Source organism: Mytilus edulis, chromosome 2, assembly GCF_963676685.1.
Source record: "Mytilus edulis chromosome 2, xbMytEdul2.2, whole genome shotgun sequence".
Taxonomy (NCBI): Eukaryota; Metazoa; Mollusca; class Bivalvia; order Mytilida; family Mytilidae; genus Mytilus; species Mytilus edulis.
Window position 1 is genome coordinate 87,447,431 of NC_092345.1, and position 17,365 is coordinate 87,464,795.

A 17,365-nucleotide genomic window follows, 5' to 3' on the forward strand; every position below is an offset into this window, starting at 1 on the left:
TGAGAAGAATGGTATTCATCCTCAATTCTTGTCTGTTACAGGATAAGCAAATGCGTTTACTTCTATCAATGTTGGAATAACGCCCTCTTTCAATTGCTAGGGCCGGAATGGGCACTAATTAGTTTAAATTTAATGAAAACTGATCGGTAAAGCCTGGTCAAAGATTCTTTGTTGTGATATTTTAAATTAATAGTATCAAAAGTGAGATGACCAAAACCTAATTTATTTAACCATTCTTTTACAATGTTAACCCATTTACTTGTTTTCTCTACATTTTATATATTTTATGGACTAAAGTGTTAGGCGAGTTCAAAATGTGGTTATACATATAGTAGTGAAAATAAATAATCAGTCCCTTGCTTTAATGAAAATGAAAAATCTTATTTCAAAAGTGCAGGAAATAAATCCAAAAAAATCCTGCCCCCCTGATCGCTATTTATAAGACTGTAAATTCGTTTTTTACCATATTCCGTAATTTGGGTACCTGTCAATGTCTTTACTTATCGTCAGAAATCTGTGTCAACAAAAGCCAAACAATACCTTTATACCTATGTAAACCCTTATATTATGATGCTACTTAAGGCATTTAATGATGGCATCTAACCTTTAAATGTTCTAACGTCTAAGTCAACATTTCTACTGCAAAATAGTCTCTGAAACATTTAAGTCTGTCATGGAAACATCAAAATGGCAGCTCCAGAAGTGAATGCATTGTTAAAAAGGGGGAAGAGGACTGTTGCCACTCACTTCAAGTCGGAGTGTTTCAGGAAGAGTGGAAATAAAAGTCTTCATGAGTTTATGAACTATTTGTTTGATCCCAGAAATAAGTCGATTGATGATGTTGATGTTTTAGATTGGTGCAGATGGCTGATAGCTGGTGGAGTTACTTTCGATGAATTTTCCAAAAATGGTAATACCCTATATTCTCAATATTTCAAAACTTGATCATCAAGCAAAGTATCAATCAAACTGAGTCCATAACAACTGGCCCCAAACGGTACACCTAATTATCGCCCCACTTTTCCACCGGTAAACGGACTGAAACTGATAAAGTCACAAATTTGGTAGGACAAAAAGACACAAATTTGGTAGGACAAAAAGTCACAAATAATCTGTTGACAATTGTTTGAATATATAAGCGAAATATCTTGAAATATTTACTTTTTAATACATATTCATATTAAAGTTTAGGAAATGTGTCATCATGGTCATATACTTGAAAAATGGAGAGTTATTTAATTTTAGTCATGCATAAGAAAGATTCCTGGGCACCATGAAGCCATTTAAGTGCCAAGCCACTTTGACATTTTGTTTTTTTTAATTATTTGATCATCTTTGATATTTTTTTGATAAATTTTGTTTACAAAGGTGGTTCATATACAATAGTTCAAGAAAAATTCAAAAATATTTTTGTAGAAGTAAGCGTTTTTTATTCAAAGAAAATAATCAGAAAAAAAGAATTGTGACTTTTTGTCCTGTGACTTTTTGTCCTGTGACTTTTTGTCCTGTGTCTTTTTGTCTGTGACTATTTGTCCTGTGACTTTCTGTCCTACATTCTTTTTCACCAACTCTCACAATTTGCTTAAAAATCTCCCCACTCTTTTTCATACATTTTGTAATACCAACTCTTGTTTACCAAGTCACTCCCACTTATAAAAAGGGGGTAAAATCCCATTGAACACAGGTATGAGAACTCTTCCCACCTTTGAAAAGGTTCAAATCCTGTTTAATAAAGGTCTGCTTACTCACGCTACTTACATGTACAATGTATGTCGAAAAATAGAAAAACCATGATGAATTTAGTCATTACAACTTATATTTATTGAGAATAGAAATATGGGAATATGTCAAAGAGACAACAACCCAACCAAACAATCTCACTTATCAGAGACATCCAATACTTAATAAGTATAGACTTAAGAAAAAGGATGCAATCCAGTTGAATGTAGGTCTGCCAACTCACCCCACTTGTGAATAGTAGTGTTATCCCATTCATTAATAGTCTGCCAACTTGCTCCACTATTGAATAAAAGTATTTAACTGTACTGAATTAAAGCTACACCAACTAGCGGCACTTACATGTATGAATTTTAAAAGTGCTAGTCTACCTAAGAATCAGGCAGTGGTGAAAACATGACAAACAAAAACCCACTCAAGTTGACATTAATTTATGTTCAAAATGTATAATGATGCAAAAGTATACCATTCGTTTCCTTGTCCTGTTCTGGTAATTGGAGATAAAATTTGGTTACAATGCACTAGAAATTAACAATTAAGGGGAGCTAACTCTGTAATTTGCTATCATTCTAACCAAAGTTTATCTAAAGATTTCTCAAGTTACCAGACACGCAGACACTAAAGACTTACCATTTCTAACTCAGGATGAGTGTTACTTCAAAATAGGATGGCTGGGTAAGGCCAACCTTAAAAATATGTTTGTTTGCAGTTTTCCGACTGTACCTTCAGACGGTAGGAAAAATATTTTATTTTATCAGCCAAAATACAGCTTAAACAAGCAGTTACACTAAACCAAGTTTCTTGTGAAGAAAAAAAAACATTTTAAAACAACAAACACTGGACATGCTAAAAAACCAACATCAAATGAACAGGCATTTTCAGATAAAAAACTTAACCAAAACTGAAACTTTAACATAGTGTCATTATCCAATTTATGACATAAAATATGGTATAATTATTAAATACTGGAACACTTTTAAACAAGGAATGTCATTATGACTAGAACTGTTTTAAAGAAATATATTCAGACATGTATGCTTCTTGACTAGAATGTTTTCATGAGTAGAGTATTTTCATCAGAAAAATGTAGATATTAAAGATTTATAAGACAATGTATTAAAGAGTGTATTTTTAATAAAAAAAAATAACCATTGAATCTTCCTCAATTGGGAAAAAGGCAACTTGAAAAAAAAGTATTAAGACATTCAACTGTTTTCATATTTCTAACAATATTTAATTATATGTGATAAGGTTAAATTTTTGCCAGGCTTTAATGACAACCAAAGAAATCTAAAGTTTGGGGTGAAATCCATAGCACCCTATTAAAGTAAAAAAACAAATTGGCAGCATAGCTCCTAAGGACATGTTTTAATTGAATTCACACAGGCCACACAGTTTGGGTATATTTAATATTGTAAGTCTAAGAAAGAGAATAATTGCAATGAGTGGGGCAGCCTCCCTTATCCTAAAGGAGCATACTCATTGCAATTTAAGATAGATTTAATATAGAGAGAGTATATTTATTTTTCAAGCTAACCATTCATTTTCTCTGCATATTTGTGTAGTTAGGGTTGCTTCTTATTGATTTGGCAAGATCTATATCCATTAACTTTTCAAATGAGCCCTTCCTCCGTACAGGCGTGTTTACAGATATCCATGAAGATTTAAGTCACGGAGGAGTGGTTTCATCTTTGTCGTCTTCACAACGATTTGTAGAAAATATGCCATACTTCAAGCTGCTGTCGAATTATTTAACCACTGAAATTGGTTCCATAAAGTCAGGCTCCACAGATTCTGTACCCGATTTGTTTGAGACAGAATGGTTATCGTGTCAGTTATGAATATCCGCTGCATCATCGTCAATGATATCATCACACATCATTACACGTGCCTGAATCTGTATAAACAGTTTACTAATAAACTTTTTTGTTTGTTATTTGTCTTAAAATTGACACGAGACGACAGCGTAAAGTACTTGGTGACTTCATGGATACCTGTAAACAATTTCCATGTGCTTTATCATTAAATGGTCACATGAACGCTTGACGGGAAGCTAAGAAAAACCGAACTTGAAATGCGTAATTGACCCAGACTTTAAATAATTTCCGGAAAGGACCCAAAGTTCCGGATCGCGTCAATAGAAGTACACATGTATTAAAAAAAATTCTTCAAATTTAAAGCAATAAAATTTTCACAGTCGGGAGGATTTTCAAGGGTCGGTCGGTAAACTGCAAACAAACAATATTTTAATTTAAGCCTAAGTGGGTTTTTTTCAGCCATGTTTTGATTTTTTTCAAAACTGCCTGATTCTTACAAAGACTGGCACTTAAGTGTCAGAATACTTAGTATAAAAACTGTAGAAATGCATCTTGATTTTTTTAACTCTTTTCTTTTGCTTGAAAGAAAGCAGACATAAAGTTTGTTTTCTGGTACAAATAAAATCACTGTTGTACAAGATAAGTCTGTCAAGAACCATGGGTGTTTTCATAATTTTTTTCTTAGATGATAGGTTTGCACAATAAGTCAATTATTACAAACACTGGCATGATTACACAAAAGCAAGTACATTGTACTAGAGGAAATGTCAATACTAAAAACAAGAACATAAATAAACCAATATGGTAAACAATAGATAAGTTTTCATAAATAGGGCAAGTTGGCAGAAATTTTTTATGTATGTCAGGATTTTATCCATTTCATAATTGGGACGAGTTGTAAACAAGAGTGGGGCGCTTTTTCAAAAAGCGGGGCAAGTTAGTGATAAAGTGGGGCGAGTTGTCTTGCTTTCAATCGAACTATTTAACTTTGCCTATCTCAAACTTGTGCTATGATGTTGTAGCACCAAAAAAGGATACACCTTGTCGCTATTTTGGTGGCCATTACTGGACTTCACAAAGGTTCCTGTGAAATTTTGATGTCACAATATAATTTGTCTGACTCAAGAATGGAAAAGTGATTGTTGTATGACTCTTAATTAGTTCAAGTGTTACAGATTCTCAGGTCAAGTGTTGCAGATTCCCAAATACTGATAAGGTCTATTCTTCACATGAGTTTAACAAGCTATTTGACACGTTTAACATATTGTCTTCTATTTATTTATTTTTTAATTCTATAAAACTATGACTGTTACATGTATTGTATATTCTTAACTACATTTTGTAGGGTTCTGATAAATGTTCTAAATACATGTACATTGTATATCATTGTATATTATGTTATTCTCTCACACCAAAAAATCTTGCTGGTATTCTACACGAATTAGGACGAAAAAATACACTTTAATAGAAGAATGCTCATAAACTCATCATCATTGTAATTTTAGTACATTTATTATTAAATTATTTAAATGGATAAGTCACATATGATAAACATGGTATTGTGTTATCCAGGTGTACACTATACGTAACATATACAATATGACACATTATAATGTAAATAAAACATAATATATAATGCATGATAAGAGAAAATTAATGACAATGAATGATTTGCATATACATGATATATAAATATGTTGTTTTCAATTTAGACTTGTTTAAATATACAACTACATATAACAAAGGATCTGCAGAGACGGATTTAGAGGGTTTTTCAGGGGGCCGGGCCCCCCCTTTTTTGGGAAAAAATTGGTTAATTATATATAGGGAATCACTGAAGCATGACTAGAACGGGCCCCCTATTAGGCAGTCAGTGGGCCCCCACTTATGAAAATTTTTGAATCCGCCACTGATTTGTATGACTATACAAATCCTTGATATAACTAAAATATAAAAGATTTACAAAATGGATATGTTATTGAAAATCAAAACATGCAAACCCCCACAAAGAAAATCTCAGTCATTGCCAGTTATTTGAAAGGAATCAAAAATTAAACTGCAACAACTTTATATAATTAGTTCATTCGAATATTTTATTGTGATATTAAAAGATACCAAAAAAAAAAGAAGATACATTAACCATGTTAACAGACAGGGTGTTAAATAATTTTATTAATTAAAACTTTGTAAGCATTTTATCTATTAAAACTATAAAAGGTAATGACAAAAATGTTTTTGTATTATGAAATCTGATAAAAAGATATATATTACCATGTACAAATGTATACTCAAAAGAAGAAGGTAAAACAATTTCATTTCATCATTCTTGGTAAAAACTGAAAATTGCTGATGACGCAAGTGACTGAAAGTGAGTATCAGGAACTACAATACTTGGCGACCAGATATCACTTTTTATGGTCCGTCGAAGTGACAGACGGGGTAAGCAACTATTGCCCCAGTTGCAAGCTAGTGTGAGCCTTGCTTTTTTTTGAAGCATTTTCTTTGTATACATTTAATTAATAACAAATTCACTTTCAGTTAGAAAATATGACAATGCTGTGATATGTGGACTGGTGTGGACAGCTAATTTTGTGGCCTATAGATGTAGGACATGTGGTATATCACCATGTATGTCGTTATGTGCAGACTGTTTCCAGGCAGGGAATCACGAAGGGCATGACTTCAACATGTTCCGTAGCCAAGCTGGTGGTGCCTGTGACTGTGGGGATGTTAGTGTCATGAAAAAAGAAGGGTAAGAAATGCAATATTTATGGTTTTAATATACACTGAATATGTGTTCCTTTGTTGACATTTTTATCATTTTATGCTTTGTTAGTTTAAACATATTTATTTATAGTGGATTGGCAAACAAGTTATTGTAACTTATATTAATCTCTTTCCACTTTGGGTGTGCTAGTGCTGCCTTGTAGCAGCATTAGCCTGCTCTTTTTCTAAATCTACAATGATGTCTTTATGCTTTGTTAACTGCATTGTCAAGAGCAAAAGAGATCTAGTAACCTCTTCATATTGACCTTCCTTCTGTCTGTCAAAGAGTCTTAGATGTCAAAATTATGTAAAAATTTTCATGGCTTCTATTGAAGGAAATGATTTTATATTGAGTCTTGAATTTATTTATAGTGAGTTGTAGTGTGTAAGCAATTTTTACATCAGCCATGCAGCTACTTCCTGTTTGCAGATTGTTTGGAATTTTACAACACTCCCAGACACAAGGAACATTTTCGTCAAATTTTCTTGTTTTTTTAATGGAAAAAATGACAATCAGTTATGCTCTGACAGTATACATGTTACCGCAATCAATTGCATGCAGCAATAGAGGTCTTGTTTAGTTCAGCCATTTATTTTAAAATGTTATCATCCAGCTCTTAATATGAAAGGAATATGATCTAGTTTGTTATGTTTACCCTTTTGTTTCAGGTTTTGTACTCGACATGGTCCTGATAGACAGACACAGAATTTTACCCCGCCACAGGATTTGTTGGTTGTAGCAGAGATAATGATGCCCAGGATAATTTTAAGATTACTACATCATTTGAGGGACAATTCTAGTGAAGGTTGGTATCTTCCATCCTGTTAAAGTCATATGTATTGTTATCTTATATTTATGATATAACATACATGTATCATAATCATTTTTATAAGACCCCAAACATTTTAGCGGTTGTATATTGGTATCAAGTCTTCAGCGTCGTCCGAAGATGAATGGTTTCCGGATAATAACTTTAGTATAAGTAAATAGAAATCAATAAAATTTTCATCCTGTGGCTGTGTCAACTATTTAATCATAATCCAGATTCAGAGCTGTTTCCAGCTTGAATGTTGGGTCCATACTAGCCCCAACCGTTCAGGGTTCGTCCTCTGCGGTCGTATAAAGCTGCGCCCTGCGGAGCATCTGGTTGACTTCTATCTTGAAAATACAAAAAAAATTTTGAATAGAAAAAAATTTCATCAAGACTAGCTCTACAAATAAGTCAACATTGCTATAATTGTCACTTGACTCCTTATCGAAGTTATTGCCCTTTGATAACATTTTTAGCTCACCTGGCCCATAGGGCCAAGTGAGCTTTTCCCATCACTTTGCGTCCGTCGTCGTTAACTTTTACAAAAATCTTTCTCCTCTGAAACTACTGGGCCAAATTAAACCAAACTTGGCCACGATCATCATTAGGGTATCTAGTTTAAAAAATGTGTCCGGTGACCCAGCCAACCAACCAAGATGGCCGCCATGGCTAAAAATAGAACATAGGGGTTAAATGCAGTTTTTGGCTTATAACTCAAAAACCAAAGCATTTAGAGCAAATCTGACATGGGTAAAATTGTTTATTGGGTCAAGATCGAACTGCCCTGAAATTTTCAGATGAATCGGACAACCCGTTGTTAGGTTGCTGTCCCTGAATTGATAATTTTAAGGACATTTTGCTGTTTTTGGTTATTATCTTGAATACTATTATAGATAGAGATAACCTGTAAACAGCAATAATGTTCAGAAAAGTAAGATTTACAAATAAGTCAATATAACTGAAATGGTCAATTGACCCCCTAAGGAGTTATTGTCCTTTATAGTCAATTTTTAAAAAATTTCATCAAATTTGTAAATTTTTACTAACATTTTCCACTGAAACTACTTGGCCAAGTTCATTATAGATAGAGATAATTGTAAGCAGCAAGAATGTTCAGTAATGTAAGATGTACAAACACATTACCATCACCAAAACACAATTTTGTCATGAATCTATCTGCGTCCTTTGTTTAATATTCACATACTGAGGTGAGCGACACAGGCTCTTTAGAGCCTCTAGTTTACCATTTCTTTCATTTTTGATATATATTGAAAGCTACAAAAGATAAAAACATAAGTCAAAATTCAGCAAGACACAATCTTCTTAGAATGACTATTTTTCTGAAATAGTTATTGACTTTTTATAGGAGGGATTGTTATCATGGCTATTGTGCATAACAGGGTTTTTGTGTGTGATTTTGTCGATACCCGAAAGTGATAGTCTAGAGAGAAACTGTATAAACAGATAAAATGATTAGCAATACAAGATCAACAAAAAAGAGTTTCGTTTTTATGCCACACCGACGATAGTAGAGGGGCATTATGTTTTCTGGTCTGTGCGTCCCTTCGTACGTTTGTTCGTCCGTCCGCTCATCCATTCGTTTGTTCATTCGTCTGTCCCGCATTTAGGTTAAAGTTTTTGGTCAAGGTAGTTTTTGATGAAGTTGAAGTCCAATCAACTAAAACTCAGTACACATGTTCCCTCTGATATGATCTTTCTAATTTTAATGCCAAATTAGATTTCCCCAATTTAATGGTCCACTGAACATAGAAAATGATAGGACAAGTGGGGCATCCGTGTACTTGGGACACATTCTTGTTTTATCCTAGTCCACAATTTTTGAGACTGTCCATTGTTGGAGATGTGCATAGATCTAGTTAAGAGACACAGTCTTTCTAGACCATCTAGTTCTGGGAACTACAAATAAGATTTATCTGAAATCTGGTATCAGTCTTCATATGTATATGCTATATTCTGTAATGAAGTTTTAGATTCATTGTCATTTTCCTGCTAATCAATTACAATATCAGGTTAACATATAATGGCCTTTGTAGCATTTTTCTAGGAAACTATAAATAAGATCTTCCTGAAATTGGTAATCGTTATGAATGTGAACTTCTCTGACCTAGTGATGCATTTTTAGGTTTATTACTAATTAACTTCCTGTTCACCTAATACTCATTTTATTCATTAAAACATAATGGTCATGTATGAAATATTTGTCACATTTTTCTAGGGAACTTCCTTACCTTTTATTGTCATTCTTAATGTAATTGTTGTTAATTTCTGTGTTATTCAACTCTTGTGGAGAATTGTCTCATTGGCAATGATACCACATCTTCTTATTCTTTATATTTAATGTTATCTTGCTTTTCTATATTAAATATGATCAGATTCCTTGCTTATCTACTTCCTGTTTACAAAATTCTCATATTTGATTCTTGAAGATATATTCAATATAATAAAATACCGAAATGTGTTTGGTGTAGTACAAAGGTCTATATAACATCAAGCACATTAAAGTATAGTCATATATTGAATATTTCTTTGAGAATCAAATATGAGGTTCTGCTTTTTAAAAAGTTTCAATTCAATTAAAATATAATGATTATTGATCGAAAATTAGGAAAACATTAATTTGAATGTATGGTAGTATTGCATCATATACTTAAACTTTCTATACTCAAGATTCATGAAGATGTCCATTAATTATCCAAAGAGAGTTTTAATTAACAAAAATGCATGAATGAATTAAAAAAACATGTAAATTCTAATAATTTCATCAAACCAAGAGACCCCTTTGTTTGTCAAATAAATATCCTTTTTAGAAACACTTGGAAATAATGCCTGTTGATTGAGAGGAATACAGAGACAAAAGTTTATCTTGTTTTATTATCTGTTTGAATACAGACAATACTCTTTAGTTAGGTTGCTGTCTCTATGACATATTCCTTGTTTCCATTTTCAATTTTATCTTCTTACCAAATATATTGTATATTTATAACAAGGTCATAATTAATGGAAAAAATAATACACAGTTCAAAAATATTCATGCTGACAAATTCAGCTGTAGAGAAACTTCCAAAAGTTTTAACTACCCATGAGTTATCATTTATACAGTAGATGTATATCACAGTGTGGGCTAAACAAATGGATAACATACAGCAATAAGAAATTCACAAGTAAAAATGAGGTGTAAAATTGATTTATGGTGCTTCACCATCAATCTATTTCATAAAATTCAAAAGACCAGAAACCATTCATTAACTGTACTCAAATCAATCTGTCAGTGGATACATTAGATGAATATATTTTCAGAAATGAAAGATACATATCAGTTAGACATGCAGGATGCTGACCAGTTCTTAACCTTTCTACACACACTCAGCGATATGGGGGCAGCCATGAGAAAGGTCATTGGGCAGGCACTTAACTCTAATGCCTTGTACAAGGAGTTAACAGAAGGTTTGTATATATGAGTTTCTACACACACTAAGTGATATGGGGGCAGCCATGAGAAAGGTCATTGGGCAGGCACTTAACTCTAATGCCTTGTACAAGGAGTTAACAGAAGGTTTGTATATATGAGTTTCTACACACACTAAGTGATATGGGGGCAGCCATGAGAAAGGTCATTGGGCAGGCACTTAACTCTAATGCCTTGTACAAGGAGTTAACAGAAGGTTTGTATATATCAGAGTTATACATTAAATAAACAATTGATACATATTTTTTCATTACATCTTCAAAGAATTTTAGAGGGCTGTAATTTATTGTTCATACAGTATTTCCAAAATTTAATACATAATTTCAAATATATTTCAATTCTTTTTTTTTCCATACCATAGAAAATAGTCATATCAGCAAAGCTTTCAAAATACAATATTAATTTTGTGTAATGAATGTCTCCTGAGGGTTTTTAACCAAGATCCAGGAATCTTCACAAAATGTTTGCAAACCTATATAGGCTATACAAATATTATTATGATTTTGAATAGATATCCCTACCCTTATTTTTTTTTTATATTTCCATACAATTAAAAGTTCATTGAAGACCATTCCTCATTGTTTAATAAACATTCTTTGCAACCTAATCATCTGAGTCTTTGGTTAATTTTCTCATTAATTTTGGTCATATGAATGACAGTGATTCATATTAAGTTGTAATAACTATGTTGCCTTACACACATATTGTTACATTATCTAGCACAAGAAGAGAAATAAAATATATGGCATTTGAATAAGCTATACAACTGCTTTGAGCTTAAAAGAAAAACAAACAAATGAACCTCAATTTTTAAGTTCCCTTGGGGAGCATACAGAAAACACTTTTTCTGTTGTTTTTTTTTTGGTGAAAATTTGAAAAAAGATACAAAATCAGTTTGAAAACCTTGAAAAAAAGAGTTATGATTACATGTACATGTTTTGACTGCAAATATTACTAGAGTATGTATCAACAGTGACTTTGAGTCCCTTTTACAAGAAAAAGTCAACAAAAGATTCAGAAACCCCTTAAAAACATTAACATATTCAGTCATACTCACTTAAACAAATGAGAAATATAGCATGTTGACTCTTTTATTTTTATATTTTTATCATATTTCAGTAAACTTATTACCAGATGGGTCGAATAGTTATTTTGTTGACAGCCAGAAAAGATATAACGCTGCATTAGATAACATGACTACACCAAAAGGGTTTGATGAATATGAAAGTAAGTACAAATCCTGTGGTAACGGGGATTAAAATAGAATATAAAGAACATTTCGTAATGAAACATCCAAGGCATCGCTTTTAAAATACAGTATATGTTCTTACTATACATATATGTCCAAAAAACAGCTGAAGAATATGGCAGCTGATTTGAAGAAACACTCAAGTGAAAAATATTCTGGTTCAAACAAGACACATAAATAGTACATTTCAGGATACATTTATCAGCTGTATCATGACAGTTTTATACCAAATATTTCTTCTCCTAAGTTTTACAGAAAGAAGAATTTGTCTTAGCATTTTTAATCAATTTATTCATTGCAGCTCCTGTCTCAAGTTGATAAAATAAGTGCTGACTCTTAAATTAAGAAATAATTCATGGTGGCTTGAATATATCATGGTTTTACCTTGGGTGGTCCCTTTATGCAAAATATTTTACCCTGAGCGATAGCGAGGGGTAACATATCAGCATAAAGGGACAATCCGTGGTAAAATCACGATATATTCAAGATAGCGAGGGGTAAAATATCGGCATAAAGGGACAACCCGTGGTAAAATCACAATATATTCAAGCTCCTAACAATTATTTCGATTCTAATAGGACAAATATGGAAATTCTTTTGGATCGAAGTGCTCTAGGTGAAGGGAAATATTTGATGTTCCCATATATAAACACACTATTAAATTGGCATTAAAAAACAGAGCAAACTGATTTAGTGATATGCTTAAACTATTAACAGTAACATATTTAGAAAGTTTTTGATGAATTTAAATGATAATTCACTTATATGTCTTAAATGTATAAAAAAATTTGGCTTATACCACATTTTAGCACTGTTTGTTTACATTTCCTTGTTGCAATTATTTTCAGTTTCACTAGTGTGAATTTTCTTGTAAATACCTATATTCTTACGTCATTGTACTATGACGCTGAGAAGCTTATTCATAAAAAAGCATATGACGTGGCAGAGTATGATCGGAACAGCCCAGGAAATATATTCATATTTTACCACGGGTGTGTACTCAAAGTGTTTGAAGGACGTCATGTTAGAATTGAATTTCATAAATATGTCAATGGTTTAGAGTAAGACCAATGTAGATTAATATCATTATCTAAATGATTTCAATTTTTTCAGCTTTTCGATTTGGTGGTAAATATTTGCATGAGTTTGATTCCCTTCATTAGAACATACCGTTATTGTAATATGACACTAGTGCTATGTTACCCTCCATTAAAACATAATGTAATTTCACTATTGATATGTTACCATTACCAACTATTTTCAGTGTGAAAAACTCTGTATGACTTTCGTAAAACCTTAGTTTTAATTCATGTTCTGCTAGAAAAGTTTGAACAACATTCCTTTAATTCCTGAATTCCTGATATGGTTTTAATTGGTTTTTTTTAATGAATGCATGATGTAAATTAAAGAACATCACATTTAGGCACATAAATGCAAGAATTAAAACACCAAATATCCCAAAATTGATACTGATGTCTGACACATGGATGTCACCAGAACATCAAAGGAATATTAGATAAAGCTTTATGATAGTTTTAGATTGTCGAAATTAGGGGAACCCAAAAGTAACTGTCTCCTTTAAACTAAATTACAGATTTCTGATTTTTAGATTTTGATACACATGCACAAGGGTACATATGATGACATATTTGATGAACCAGTGAAAAGAATATAAAGAGAATACATAAAGAAACACATTTACCAATTTAAAAAGGGAAAGGCACTTATTTTAATTGAGGCTAACATATTCATCTTGTATCTTGTATTTATCAATTTATAATTTTGTAGCGATGCCAGGTCTTTCTCAGGAAATGGTACATAAGACATTACTTGATGAACTTACATTCTGGATGGTGAAGTATGAATTCCCACAGAAAATGGTCACATTACTTCTCAGTCTGCTGCCTGATGACAATTATAAAGTAAGGATAGTTCTTTAATATTTTTTTCTGTAATAAAAAATGGATATCTATTTCATATAATAAATTCTTATGTACATTTAATTACATATACTTCACAAAATAGGGTAAATAGGTCAAAGATTAAGATAATAGCAGCTATTAATAGTGCAAAAATTTTGGTTTCAAAATCCTTTGAGCCATATGACCAACTTCTAACATCATTTGATAATGCCAATAATTGGGATGACCCCTAGTCATCTTTCAGTTGATAGGTTAAAGGTCAAGGTTACAGCAGTTATTGTTTTTTAGTGGTTGTCCATAAAAACACTTGTCCAACCTTCACCAAACTTACATGTATCTGGAGATTAATCCTGTTGGCAGTACTTCTACTACATTAATACTGCTAGTAATTGGTACAATTTCATCAGTTTAAGTCACACATTTATATTATTGTTAAAGTTACAATTTTCACAACTTATTTCAGGAAGCATTTACCAGAGCATTTATAAGACATTATAGTAGAATGACCCTGGTTCTAATTAATGGTCTAAACAGACCTGCTATATCTAATAGAGTAGTCCACATTAGTGTCCAGTTGTTCAGCAATGAGGTGCTGGCTGTAAAGATGGTGGAGGAATATAACTTGCTATACATACTGATTGTTAGTCTGACTAACATGTTAGAGAGTATTTTGACAGAGAGTTCTCTACAAGGTTAGTAGGGTGAAGTATATATGTTAGTTACAGGTTTTATATCTCTAGAATTGAGAATAGAAAAAGGATATGTGTCAAAGAGTTATTTTCGCGACTTTAGCGAGTAGAAAAATAAACCGAATTTAAATCATGGCACATATGTAAAACTTGTATCTATTCTTATTTAATACCTCTAATAAATAAGAAAATCGCGAAATTAAGTCGCAGCTAAGTGGACTAGAAAGTGCTAAATGTGAAACAAAGTATCTGCGAAAATAAGTTTGTTTACAGTAACAACCTGACCAAAGAGAGCAAAACAGCCAAAGGCCACCACAGCTTTAATCTATGGTCATTGGTTACATGTTTAGGAACGTTCAATTTGTTGAACCTTTGATGTGTAATTTACATTGGAAAGTCAAAATAATTTCAACTGTTATTTTGACATTTAGTGAAAAAGACTCTGATTTCTAACTAGATATAAACTCTTCGGTCTAAGAATTTATAGTAAAGTATGTAGCAATATTAAATTCTTTGTGGTGAGTCAAATGGTCTGGTGACTTTGTCGTCAAATAGAAGATCCTTCATATTAGTTCCAGCTGGAAGACATATTCTGTAATATTATTATTATCATTTCTACTGAAGGTCAGTAGTTCTCTCCTGCACATCATCGTCCTCCACCTTAAAATATTGACGACCACGAAATAGCACAATGGTGTCGAAAGTGGTGTGAAACACAAATCAATCAATCAAATATTACAGAATGAAGAGTAAAGAATATATATTCCAATAGGAACATTTATAATGGCATTGTTTATTAAAAAAAATGTCCAAGGGAACTTCTGTTAGGCAGAAAACATATACGTTGACAGAGTTTAGGTAACATTTTATTTTTTTTTTTCATTTCAGATACCCAATCTAATTTTCACATGGTTGTCGACTGTGCAAACATAGCGATGAAGGAACATTGCTACTGGCCAATTGTTAGTGATCTGATTAATCTGTTTTCTCATAAGGCAATAACAATAAAGTTCTTATCAGATACTAGACTGGTTACCATGTGGTTAGATTTACTGAGCTACCTTCAAGGGATGAACCTGAACAATAGAGAACTCAGTCAGCATGTGGAATTTGAATCAGAAACATATTATGCAGCTTTCTCCGCTGAGTTAGAAATGGCGTCCTCACCAATGTGGTCACTGATCTCACACTGTAAATTAAAGGATTCTCCAGAGCTGACAAAATCTATGATAAAGACATGTCTAAATGCACTACAGGACTGGTATGATGCTATCAACTGTAAAGATTCTATAAAGGTTGGTTCACAATAAGTATAGTAAAAACACATATGAACATACTACAGAGTTCGTAGGATGCTATCAACTGTAAAGATTCTATAAAGGTTGGTTCACAATAAGTATAGTAAAAACACATATGAACATACTACAGAGTTCGTAGGATGCTATCAACTGTAAAGATTCTATAAAGGTTGGTTCACAATAAGTGTAGTAAAAACACATATGAACATACTACAGAGTTCGTAGGATGCTATCAACTGTACTACAGAGTTCGTAGGATGCTATCAACTGTAAAGATTCTATAAAGGTTGGTTCACAATAAGTATAGTAAAAACACATATGAACATACTACAGAGTTCGTAGGATGCTATCAACTGTAAAGATTCTATAAAGGTTGGTTCACAATAAGTATAGTAAAAACACATATGAACATACTACAGAGTTCGTAGGATGCTATCAACTGTAAAGATTCTATAAAGGTTGGTTCACAATAAGTATAGTAAAAACACATATGAACATACTACAGAGTTCGTAGGATGCTATCAACTGTAAAGATTCTATAAAGGTTGGTTCACAAAAAATGCAATAAAAACTTGTCAGAACACACTACATGTAAAGTGCAACAAAGTATCAATGCAAAAACTAAATAAAGATACGTTAACAAAGACTTTGCAAAAGACATGTCTGAATGTTTGTCAGAATTCATAAAATACTATCAACTATTAAGATTTATTTGTATCTAAACATTATAAATACATGCATGGATTGTTGTGATGCTACCTAGTGTAAACATTGCCTACTGGTGTCAAGTAAACATTATTATAAACACTTCAAAGAATTCTACACCAGTTATATTTATGTTGAAATTGTTCATTGTTATTTTTTAGAAATCAATTTGTATTTAAAAAACCCAATAATAAACGCAACAAAAATAGTGTAATAATAAAGTGAAAGGAGGAATAAACAGAAAATTGTTTCCTTATAAAGGTTAAACTAAATATTTTTTACAAATACACAGAATATGTATTAAAATCTAATGTTTAATTTCAGCCGAATCCATACCAGTTGACATTCCATCTGCCCTTACATAGATATCTAGCCTGCTTTATGGTACAAGGTATACAGATTCAGGGACTCCATCTCAAAGATATACCTCTGACAGAGAAAATGTTAAAGACCTTATTAATACACCCACTACAAATACAGGTTGGAATTGCTGAAATCTACAGCCAAATGTGGGTTAGAAATGGATTACAGATCAAAGGTCAAGCTATGACCTATATACAATGTCATTTCTGTTACTCAATGGTAGATGCAGACTTATATTTAATGCAGGTAATTAGAAATGTTTTTTGTGTGATCAGTTGTCTAAATACATTGATGAGGAATAAGTATGCATTATATAAACATGATATACTAAGAGAGAAGATAGCACTTTTCTTCTTGTTCTATATCTAGATAGTTTGTCGGAAGGTCTTCAGTGATGAATGGCACATGACAACAAGATTAAAACTGCTTTATTACAGTACTGTAATTTCAGAAATTATTGCGACGTTTTTATTATTGCGAAAAAATGAGACAGGGTTATAATCGCAATAATTTAAACTCA

The 17,365-nt window shown here is 32.2% G+C and overlaps 1 protein-coding gene across 1 annotated transcript in view; it reads left to right on the plus strand.

Annotated features, from left to right (window-relative positions):
- The first annotated feature begins 464 nt into the window (after nucleotides 1-464).
- LOC139513288 (E3 ubiquitin-protein ligase ubr3-like) overlaps nucleotides 465-17,365 on the plus strand; it is a 69,446-nt gene continuing 52,545 nt past the window's right edge. Inside the window, exons 1-9 of the mRNA XM_071301654.1 lie at nucleotides 465-910; nucleotides 6,093-6,306; nucleotides 6,990-7,126; nucleotides 10,451-10,597; nucleotides 11,739-11,846; nucleotides 13,657-13,790; nucleotides 14,254-14,482; nucleotides 15,368-15,774; nucleotides 16,807-17,091. Of these exons, the coding sequence (XP_071157755.1) occupies nucleotides 688-910; nucleotides 6,093-6,306; nucleotides 6,990-7,126; nucleotides 10,451-10,597; nucleotides 11,739-11,846; nucleotides 13,657-13,790; nucleotides 14,254-14,482; nucleotides 15,368-15,774; nucleotides 16,807-17,091 (1,884 nt within the window). The 5' untranslated portion in view covers nucleotides 465-687. The remainder of the gene's footprint in view (nucleotides 911-6,092; nucleotides 6,307-6,989; nucleotides 7,127-10,450; nucleotides 10,598-11,738; nucleotides 11,847-13,656; nucleotides 13,791-14,253; nucleotides 14,483-15,367; nucleotides 15,775-16,806; nucleotides 17,092-17,365) is intronic.